The sequence below is a fragment of the Helianthus annuus genome, chromosome 7 (genome assembly GCF_002127325.2).
Source record: "Helianthus annuus cultivar XRQ/B chromosome 7, HanXRQr2.0-SUNRISE, whole genome shotgun sequence".
Classification (NCBI taxonomy): domain Eukaryota; kingdom Viridiplantae; phylum Streptophyta; class Magnoliopsida; order Asterales; family Asteraceae; genus Helianthus; species Helianthus annuus.
Window position 1 is genome coordinate 56,190,110 of NC_035439.2, and position 10,833 is coordinate 56,200,942.

Below are 10,833 nucleotides of genomic sequence, written 5' to 3' on the forward strand. Positions count from 1 at the left end.
CTTACGATCAATCTTGGATCCCGAGACGACTCACACACTCTACGATGGACAATGGATGATGGTGGTGGATGATGGTGTTATGGTGGTGGTGGGTGGTGGATGAAGTGTGAGAGAGGTGGTGTGCCAAGGGATGAGATGGAATGAAACCAAGCACCCCTATTTATAGGCTGAACAGAAGGCTGGGCACGGCCCCGTGTCCGCTGGACACGCCCCCGTGCCCGTCTGACACTCTCTCTCCTCATTAATTGTAATTCGCAATTACAATTAATGCGCCTGCTGTACTTTCACCACGCCCCCGTGCTCACTGGACACGGCCCCGTGGTGGGCAATGGAAGCTTCTACCAGTTTGTCTTTTATGCTGCTTCTTGAGCACGGCCCCGTGCTGGCTGAGCACGGGGCGTGTTCACGCTTCTGTTTTCTCTTTTTTGCTTTGGAGGATGCCGTTGAGGGTCCGGGCAGTCTTCTTTTATTCCTTTCCTTGTATTTATGCTAGAATTAGTTGTCTTTTTGCTTCTTTTGTGAATTTGAGCTCATTTCATCCTGAAAATACAAAAGGAAGACAAAAACACTCTTTTTCCAACATTAGTACTTAAAAAGGGTTAGTTTTATGCCTTAATTGATGTGATTTATATGTTGCATTTTACACACATCAAATACCCCCACACTTGAATTTTTGCTTGTCCTCAAGCAAAACTCTTTAAAATGTGGCTTATACTCCCAAATGGAATAGGTAGAAGAGAAAGTTTTTGGCTTGTCATAGAGTGTCGGGAATCCAAGATCTTTTTAGGTTTTATTTTTATTTATTCACAATTTTATTCGTTATGATTTATTGAGAACGTCTCATAGGATAAATTACTTATTTGGGCATAACATGCCTTTTTTAAAATTCTATTTATATACAAGCTCACATACCTCACGGGATAAATCACTCAACACTCGGCCGTAGGTGTATTTTTAGTGAATCACTCGAGAGCGGCATGGAACTCACACCTTCCATTGGCTTGCCAAGCAATCAATCCTCCTCCTTTTTAACTTTTTACCTTTGTAAATATCAAGAGGACTTTTTTGGGTGAAGGGTTAGGCTTGGGCTAAAGGTGGGTGGTTGGGTTAGTGGTTAGTAAAAGGGCGAAAAGCGTAAAAAGCGTCGGTTTTCGAAAAAAAAATTTTAGTGACTTTTTATTTTGAAGTATTCCTCCAAACAAGCTTTTGTTTGTATAGCTTTGTTTGTTTTTAACTTCATCCTCGTATATATATATATATATATATATATATATATATATTAGTCACATAAAAGAACGAGCTTGTGGAAAAACCAAGCTTTGTTACTAAAATAAGGGGTGAAAAATAAAAAGGTTTTTGGTGGGTAAAAAGGTTTTTAGGGTAATGAAATGAAAGGTTTAGGCTCAAAGGGGTTAACTAGGGGGATCTTGGGTAGGTGGTAAAAGAAATTGAAAAATAATGGTGTAGAAAGAAAAATGGTTAGTCCTAATGCCTCCATCATTTACTTACTTGGGTTTAAGTTGGTAAGGACCGGGAATGAATCGTCGTGGCAAGTTCTAGAGTTGTAAAAACCAAGCGGCTATTCACACAAGAAACGAAAAATGAGCATTTAGTCTAAAGATGTAAATTTGTATGCTCAATAAAGGCTCAAAACTCACTTTTGTGGGAATGGGTTTTTAATGTGATCAAGTATATATAATTAAATTTTAACTAGACTTGTTATGCCGTTTCGTAATTTTCTTATGTTGGTTCTTGTATCACGACGTTTTCGGTTGTAAATTTTATAAAAATATAACCTTATTGATCTTGTGATTCCTAACTTAAACTGTAGACAAGTAAAAATGAAAGGATTTTTGAAAAAAATTTGGGTGTTTAGCGGTTCCAATAGAGTTTTGTGTAAGGCTTGTTGTTAGGACTTGCAAAATTTCAAAGTGTTAGCTTCCCCCCCCCCACACTTAAACTACACATTGTCCTCAATGTGTCCCAAAAATAAATTTTTAGGTTGATTGGATGTGTGGTGTGGTGTTAAAAAGCAAAGATTTATGTTACTGGCAGCTTGGACACGGCCCCGTGGTGACCGGGCACGGCCCCGTGGTCAGGTGCCAGTAACAGAAATTAAAGAAATGAGACAGAAGCCTGGACACGGGGGCGTGTCCGTTGAACACGGCCCGTGTCCAGTTACCTGAACTGGGCGTTTTTCTGCAGATGGTTCAGCACGGGGCCGTGTTGGTTGGGCACGGCCCGTGTTGAGCCTTCTGTGATGGAGATTTGTGTCGGGTTGCTTTGTTCTTTGTGCATGGGGCCATTTTTCTCATTCCCTTTTTCATCCATTACCACCATGAGTGTGTTTTATTCATTAATAACCATCAATCTTAGAAACCATCATATCATTGCAAACATAGAGAATTACATATAGTTAATCTAAATAACTAGGGGGATACATGAGGTTATCATAAAGGTTCTACTTATTTATGAAAATTTCGGGAATAGCTTCCCGATGTAGTAAGACCCTTTAGCCGATGGCTCCTCGGTTATTGTTCAAAGCCACTCTTCTATCTCCCTTGGGAGGAAGAAAGCAGCTTCATTCTCTTCAGTGGCTTGAGGAGGAACATTCACCGGGACTCCTTGCACCACCCTTTGCTGAGGCCCTTGGTGCATGGCATACCATTCGGCCGGAATGATGACCTCGGGTACTACATTCCACGCTCTTTATTACGGGAACCAAAGGCGGGGAGGCGAGAAGGTTTAACCTCTGGTGCAGGAGGTTCACTTCTCGCAGACAGCCCTCCAACCCCACCGTCATATGATTAATACGGTCCACTAGCGCTTCTTCTACTCCCGTCATCTCGTCTATGGCTTCCCTTAAGGCGTAAACGTAGTTTACTAGGGAGTCTTCTGCTGTGGACGACCTTCTCCCGTTGCGGTTATTTCTTGAAGATGATCCGCTAGTTCTGCTGGCCATATTCTGTGGAAGAAACCGAAGATAACTGAATTTTTGCAAAACAGCACCTCGAACACGGCCCCGTGTTCACTGAGCACGGCCCGTGTTTAGTTGTCTGCAGGATTTTTGGCTAAGGATTCTTGGGTTTTAAATTATTTTCACATCTTTTAACTGTGGTTTAAGCTTAGATAATTCAAAACAAAGTTATAAAATCAACTTTAAACAAGAATCCATAGCAAATAATCTTACAAACTTTTCATAGAAGGTTGGAATCATGGGGTTTCCAAGCTTCCATGGAGGAGATGTTTGAAAAATTTTGAAAGAAGGAGAAATGAACAAAAGTGGAAAGGACAAGATGGTCCTTGGGAACCTTCTTTTAGCACTTACCTAGGATGGTATATGTGAAGATCCCAGGAATCTTTGTCTAGTGAAGTGGCAAAAAATGAGCAGGAATCAGGCTGCATTTAAAGAAAACGACAGCACGCTGGACACGGCCCCGTGTCCGCTGGGCACGGCCCCGTGTGCAGAGAAAATCCTGACACATTTTGTCCGTATCCTGACAAAATCAGCAGAGAATCTTCTGGGTGGGCACGGGGTCGTGTTTACCGGACACGGCCCCGTGTCGGGAGGCTGTTTTATGGAGTTTTGTTGCTCCTAAAGATTTTTTTTTTATATCGGGTGGTTCTTGATTGGTTGGGACAACCCCAAAGTGCCTAAGATACCTTAATTGTCCTATACTAAGGCGAGAATGCAAGAGGTTATCGTTGAGGGTAATTTCTATTTTCATTCTAGGTGGACAAGTCCAACCCTTTTTCCGGGCTCTCGTTAAAGAAGGTGTATGCCGAATCGCTCAGGTCTATGTATGCACCGAACGAAGTCGATGGAGAGTCCTTCACGGCACAGGGACGACTACCGTCCAAGTCTTTTCTAGGTATGAAGGTATTTTCGGGAGCAACGAGGTTGTCGAAATGTGGTCCCAACATTTCCTCATGGTCATCGTCTTGGGGCGGATCAATAAAATCCTTCCTAAGTTCTTTTGACCAATTTAGAATTAGTTCTTCTAGCTGAAATAACTCGTCAAGGAGCATTTCCCCTAGAATATCTGGCTGGGCGCATTCGAGGGAGAGATAGTGCTTATTTTTACTTTCGCCCCTCTTAAGGTTATAAGGAATCGGTGGGTCTATATAGTGGGGCCTATAATTTAGAAAATAACATTTTAGTTCTTCATGTTCGCCTCCACATAATCGACACCACGTACCATAAGAGTTCCGAAAGTAAAAAGAATTACTATCACTCATGTTTGTGTCAGAAATTACCAACCGCCGGGATCTAACGGTTCTGTTTTCAGTAAGAGAATCTTGGGCACGGGGGCGTGTTGAGTGGACACGGCCCCGTGTTCAGCTTACTGTCTGACTTAAAACAGGATTGCCAGTTCCAATGATTGAGCACGGGGGCGTGTTCAGCGGGCACGGCCCGTGCTGAGCTCTGCAGAAGCTGAAAAACTAAGAAAAATCCTAAAAATTAAAAAGAAAAATAAAAATATGATTAGGCCGTTGATTCCTAACTTTCTTAAAATCCTTGTGTCCCCGGCAACGGCGCCAAAAACTTGATGTGTGTTGGTGTATATATAATTTAGATGTATAATTAATCCCTTTTTACACCTTTAGCCAAGTTTTAAATTTATAAAAACACGATATTCACTAACACTAAACACACAAATGGGCAAGTGCACCCATCGTGGACGTAGTATAGTGTTGGTAAGATACCGAGGTCGTCCAAGGACACAAGAGCTTTTAACACCGGTTTATCCTCAACGTCTAATCAAATCAAAAAGTGAGAAAAATGTTTTTAAACTAAGAAAATAAAAACTAACTAAATGCTGAAAAATAAAATAAAAATAAAAACAGATAGACAAGATGAATCACTTGGATCCGACTCGTGTATTAGTATAACCTTTGATTATTTTCGCACTTTTGCACTTGTTTAAGAGATTATCTTAGTTATTGTAGTAGGCCCCTCTTTTGAAGGCGACGTTACCCTCAACCCAGTAGTTTGAGTCAGCAAGGATACAATCCTAAAGGGTCGGATTATTGGAAGATAATGAATTAAGTTATTAATGCAAATTATGGTAGGCCCCGCTTTTGGCGGTGACGTTACCCTCGACTAAGTAGTCTGAGTCAGCAGGGATACAGTCCTAAATAGCCGGGTTATAGTATTAATAGTAGTTAACTTATGAGGGGGTCAAAGAGTTTAGATCCCCGCCATCCAATACCTATGGGCATTGAAGGAGATCCTACTAAATTTGACCCAGGTCCCTTGCAGGACCTCTAAACGCTGAACAAGGGCAAGACCCTTACCAAACCGTTCCCTTAACCCCCGACCAGGTAGCCAACATACCTCCATATAGACCGTGGAGATATGAATGGTGAAAATCTTTTATTTTATATAGACAGTAAAATAATGCCAAGACACCACAGACAAACGATAAGGAAAGATCACCTTCAACATAAGCAACTAGTTATTAAAGTCATTAATACAAAACCAAATAAAAAGTGCAAAAGATTAAAAATAAAAAGTATTATACTAAACACTTGTCTTCACCAAGTGATGTAAGAGACTTAGGCAAACATGGCCTTGATTGTCAAGAACTCTTACGATCAATCTTGGATCCCGAGACGACTCACACACTCTACGATGGACAATGGATGATGGTGGTGGATGATGGTGTTATGGTGGTGGTGGGTGGTGGATGAAGTGTGAGAGAGGTGGTGTGCCAAAGGATGAGATGGAATGAAACCAAGCACCCCTATTTATAGGCTGAACAGAAGGCTGGGCACGGCCCCGTGTCCGCTGGACACGCCCCCGTGCCCGTCTGACACTCTCTCTCCTCATTAATTGTAATTCGCAATTACAATTAATGCGCCTGCTGTACTTTCACCACGCCCCCGTGCTCACTGGACACGGCCCCGTGGTGGGCAATGGAAGCTTCTACCAGTTTGTCTTTTATGCTGCTTCTTGGGCACGGCCCCGTGCTGGCTGAGCACGGGGCGTGTTCAGGCTTCTGTTTTCTCTTTTTTGCTTTGGAGGATGCCGTTGAGGGTCCGGGCAGTCTTCTTTTATTCCTTTCCTTGTATTTATGCTAGAATTAGTTGTCTTTTTGCTTCTTTTGTGAATTTGAGCTCATTTCATCCTGAAAATACAAAAGGAAGACAAAAACACTCTTTTTCCAACATTAGTACTTAAAAAGGGTTAGTTTTATGCCTTAATTGATGTGATTTATATGTTGCATTTTACACACATCAGTTAACATAATAATAAACAAAAAAATTAAACTTTAAAACTAATAAACTAAAAAACCTACTGTTAAAAAAATTAAAACTTTAAAAGTAATAAATAAAAAAACCAACTGTTAACAAAAAAAAAAACTAAAAAAAAAAAACAAACTGTCGGGTAAGAAAAAAAATTAAACTTTAAAAAATTTAAACTTTAAAAAATGTAAACTTTAAAAAATTTAAACTTTAAAAAAATTACGAACCTTTTGTCGGGTTGTCAGAAGTGCCAATGAAAGCCTTGGCTAAGGCTTCTTCTTCGATTGGTGTCCACTTAGTCGCCTTCGGTTTCGACGGTTGATCACCCACCACTTGCTTGCCTTTGTTTCGTTTTCCTTTCCCTTTAGGCGGTTGGGTTTCGGAAACAATCTCCACATCGTCTTCGGGTTCGGATTGGGTCGGGATCGGTTGAGGTTGAACGGGTGGTGTGGGGATCGGTTGAGGTTGAACGGGTGGGAAGTTCCAAGCACCCCGCATCATCATTTGTTGAAGGGCTTGATTTTGGGAGATTTGAGCGAATTGGTTTGGCGAGTGTTGGAATGAAGCAAACGCATTCGATGAATATTGCGAGAATTGGTTCGGTTCTAGCGTCGGATAATATCCCGGAACCGAGAAAATATTAGGTTGGGTCGGATTGTTGGGATTATTCGGGTTGTTCGGGTTGTCCGGGTTGTTGAACGGATCCATGAAAAAGTGTAAAAAGGTTTATAGTGAAAGAAGGTTTATAAAATAGTGGAAGAAGGTTTATAAAAATTATTTGTGAGAGAGATGAAATTTTGAGGTTAATTTTTTGATTGAAAGTGAAAATGGAAGGTAAATATATATATTTTAAAATTATGACCGTTTGGAATTATTCAAAATTTGGAATTTTTTTTTAATTAACGGTCGAAATCATAAATGATGGGCCCCACTTTTGGACCGTCTCAAACGGCGAAGAAACGACGAAGAGGCCGCGACGTGGGGGGGCGGCACGGTGTTTGGTCCGTCGCCGGTCTAAGACGATATGGGGACGAACCCCATACCGAGTAGCCGTAGAAGCCTCTTTTACCGCACACAATACCCTGTCAAAAACAGTGAAATTGATGGGTAGTCAAATACCTGATGAATGAATCTTTAGTTAAAAATAATATCCGTACCGATTCTCTCTCTCTCCCTCCCTCTCTCTCTCTCTCTCTCTCTCTCTCTCTCTCATCCCTCTAAGTCGATGCTTGAAACTGGATAATCTATTTTAATTGGAATAATAATAATAGTTTTGTTTGATGGCAAACCCTTGTGAGAATAACAACGACAATGGGAGCGTGCCGGAGAAGTCGGTGGTGGGTCCTACTCAGGCTGCTTTGAGGCATAACCCTGGTTTATCGGCTGAATGGGCTCCTGATGAACAGTCCCTTTTGGAAGAATTGCTCACAAAGTATGTAAGCTTCTTGGGTTTTTTAGATCTTGAATTTTCAACATGGGAATTGGATTTCATAATCTAACATTACAACTGTTGTATAGATATATATGGATTATTTGACAATCCTACTCGTGTAATCATCAGATGACTGAATTCTACATTTCTTGACTCACATGGTTAGGGAAACATACTATACATGCCTTGTGAGCGAAATTCAGTGTAAATAACCACCTCTTAAATTGTCAATTATTATTATTATTACTAGCAAATAGGTCTAGTTTGGATCATCACAATCCAATTTGCCTTAAAATTCAACATGGGATTTGCAGCAGGCATGTTGTTCTTGGTTATGTTGTTGAATTTCTAGATTCTTTTTTCACTTTGTCATGCTATTTTGTACATATTAAAGCTAGACAAAATACAGATGAACTAGTTAGTTAATATACAACAAACTGGAAGCTTGGATCTTGTCTAAAAAAGATTGGATTGGATAGTTGCAGAATAAACACATTCTTAGAATCAAACCTAGTATTTTGTGTTTGGTATTATTATAGCTCATATGATTATTATAAATTCACTTATTTTTGCCTTTTCATAATACGCAGATATGCTTCTGATAGTAGCTTATTGCGTTATGCAAAGATCGCTAAGAAACTGCAAGATAAAACAGTTAGGGATGTGGCACTTCGTTGTAGATGGATGACGGTATGATTTTTTTTACATAATTGTAAAGATAAAAGTCGTATTTAGTTGACCATAGGTGATTTTCATTTTGTTTTAGTAAACTGTTCTGTTCTTTCTAAAGTACTTGCTTTAACTGTTTAATATTAAGATAGGGCTGTGTTCGGGTTGAAATCCGTGGGTTTGGGTTTGGTCTAAACGGGCCAGGGTCAGTTTGGGTCGAACCACGAGCACATTTTAATTAAAGGGGCTCTATTCGTGCAAACCCAATGGGGTGACCCGTTTAACCCATTTATTATTAATTTTTTGTTTTTTAAAATGTGTTTAACTTGAACTATTTAGGTTTTTTCTATGCCAAAGTTGAAATTATTATAAATAAATTGGCATAGTTTAAACATAATTGCTTCAAAAATAAAAATAATGTGTAATTTTAGAATCCTAAAGTATTAGCATGTAAAGATTTTTTTTTTTTTTTTTTTTTTTTTTTTTGCGGTTTACACGGGTCTTGTTCGTTTCAATCTGTAAATATACAAGTCGTGTTCAGGTTCATGTGGTGTTCGGTTTCCTGTAAAATATTTGGGTTTGTGTCGGGCTGTTTAGCATCCCTAAATTGTCAACTTATGAGTCAGAACACTCGTTTGACTCTTTATTTGGTCAATATATGTTGAGTATGCTAATAAAGAAACAAAACTAAGTTATATTCTGGTTAGTATATAGTGTTCAAATTTGCATGAGCTCTGGCTTATCTTCTTCTCTGTTTTTCCAGAAAAAGGAAAATGGTAAGCGAAGGAAAGAGGATAATAATTCATCAAGGAAAAGCAAAGACAAAAAGGTATTTTTTTGCATAATGGTAAAGCAAGAAAGGTGTTTAAAAGTCTAATTAACTTTTTTTGTAATAACCTCTAGGAAAAAGTAATGGAGCATTTGGCAAAGTCGTCTACAAATCGTGCCAACGGCCCTCCATATGCTCAATCAGCAGTGTCTATGGATAGCGATGACGGTATCTCTTACAAAGGTTGGTGTGATTTTTATTAGTATTGTTTTTCAGCGGAATAATACTTTGATTAAGAAAATATATATTTAGTAACATGTAATCTTAATGTGTAGGAATTTTCTTTTCTTTTGTAATTTGTTTGTTTGACATCTGCAGCCATTGGTGGTACAGCAGGGCAGCTTCTTGAACAGAATGCCCAGGCATTGGATCAAATTTCTGCAAATTTTGCTGCTTTTAAGGTAAATCATGCATTGTATGGTCGGGCGGATTTTTGTCTAATTACGATAACAAGTATATCATTAGTTCAAACATAGAAGCTGGGTACAAAAAATCAAACATTGAGCTTGTGACTGCTGGAGGCAATTGCGTACGCCGCACGGATATGGGAGGATGTTGTACATATAGCTTTTTAGGTTGTACATGTAGGTTATTTATATATTATAGAGCTTATTTATATCCAAGTTTTGGGTACTACGCAGTGATAGAAACGTATGAGAAATAGTACAAAAAAATATATAAATACCTTGCGTTTCTTGTACAAAAATTGGGCTATGTTTGATCTTTAATAGGTCAAATGGGTAAAAAGGGAATGGGTTACAAAAGTCCATTTTACTCCCTGATGTTTTACTCTCTTATGTAGCAGGTGCATGAGAACATCAATCTTTTTTTCCAAGCGCGAAATAATATCAACTCAGTTTTGAACGAGTATGTCATCTTTCTTGCGCTTTCACTCCAACTTATCATTTAGTTATATAAATACTTTGCTAATCGCAGCTTAAATGACATGCCCGAGATAATGAAGCTGATGCCACCGCTTCCTGTGAAGCTTAATGAGGAACTCACCAACTCCATGCTTCCCCATACATCTTTGCAGAAAACATCTTGAATTTTTTTTACTTTTTTTTTTTGTAGAAAAAACGGCTCTTTTGTATCCTTCAATCTGGAGACGAGGAATGTTGTCTAGATGGTTTTTTTTATCTGGTTACTTGTGTTTTGGTGTTAGATGCTTGTGAATATGCATGCATGTAGACGGATCAAAAAAAAATTATGGTAGGGAATCATAGACCTGGCAAAATAAACCCATGTATCTTTGATTATGTAAATTTCGGGTACCCTTCACTACAAGGGCGTTCAATCGCAACTTGAACTCTTTACTATAGGGACGTTTCATCGTTAATCTGCTTTCAGTTGTCTTCTAATTTTGTTTGATTTCTTAATTTTGTTTGTCATTAACCCTTGATTTTGTATTTGTTTACGAATTGGATGTTTGTTTTTTCATATGTATTGGTTAGACATCATGAAACGATATCATCAATTTTTTTTTTAATCTGAATTAATGACGAAATACTATTTTTGTGTTAGATTTTTATGTTTTACGTTATCAAAGTTCTGATCATTTTTTTCTAAACGGCAAAGAAACTTTATTCATCACCAAAGTTTACACAATTGCATGATACAAGCAAGGTACTAGCCATACCCTTTACATTACATA

General features: G+C 38.9%; 1 protein-coding gene across 5 annotated transcripts; it reads left to right on the forward strand.

The window, feature by feature from the left end:
* Positions 1-7,388: 7,388 nt before the first annotated feature.
* LOC110891072 lies at positions 7,389-10,523 on the forward strand. Of its 5 annotated transcripts, XM_035974850.1 has the most exons (8): positions 7,542-7,681; positions 7,768-7,885; positions 8,272-8,371; positions 9,114-9,179; positions 9,254-9,362; positions 9,498-9,580; positions 9,982-10,046; positions 10,116-10,518. In XM_035974850.1, the coding sequence occupies exons 2-8, from the start codon at positions 7,863-7,865 to the stop codon at positions 10,225-10,227; spliced, it is 558 nt and encodes a 185-aa protein (XP_035830743.1). In that variant the 5' UTR covers positions 7,542-7,681; positions 7,768-7,862; the 3' UTR covers positions 10,228-10,518. The 5 variants fall into 5 exon arrangements, with proteins under 5 accessions (XP_021994427.1, XP_021994428.1, XP_021994425.1 ...); XM_022138735.2 differs by lacking the exon at positions 7,768-7,885 and having other exon boundaries at positions 7,389-7,681; positions 10,254-10,523; XM_022138736.2 differs by lacking the exon at positions 7,768-7,885 and having other exon boundaries at positions 7,390-7,681; positions 9,985-10,046; positions 10,254-10,523.
* Positions 10,524-10,833: the final 310 nt, after the last annotated feature.

What these genes read in the sequence shown, in the direction of transcription:
- LOC110891072 (XM_022138733.2), top strand. Translation starts at nt 7,530, where the DNA reads ATGGCAAACCCTTGTGAGAATAACAACGACAATGGGAGCGTGCCGGAG. An exon ending in TTCGTTGTAGATGGATGACG is followed by an intron (nt 8,372 to 9,113) that starts GTATGATTTTTT and finishes CTGTTTTTCCAG; the next exon opens with AAAAAGGAAAATGGTAAGCG. An exon ending in ATCAACTCAGTTTTGAACGA is followed by an intron (nt 10,047 to 10,115) that starts GTATGTCATCTT and finishes TGCTAATCGCAG; the next exon opens with CTTAAATGACATGCCCGAGA.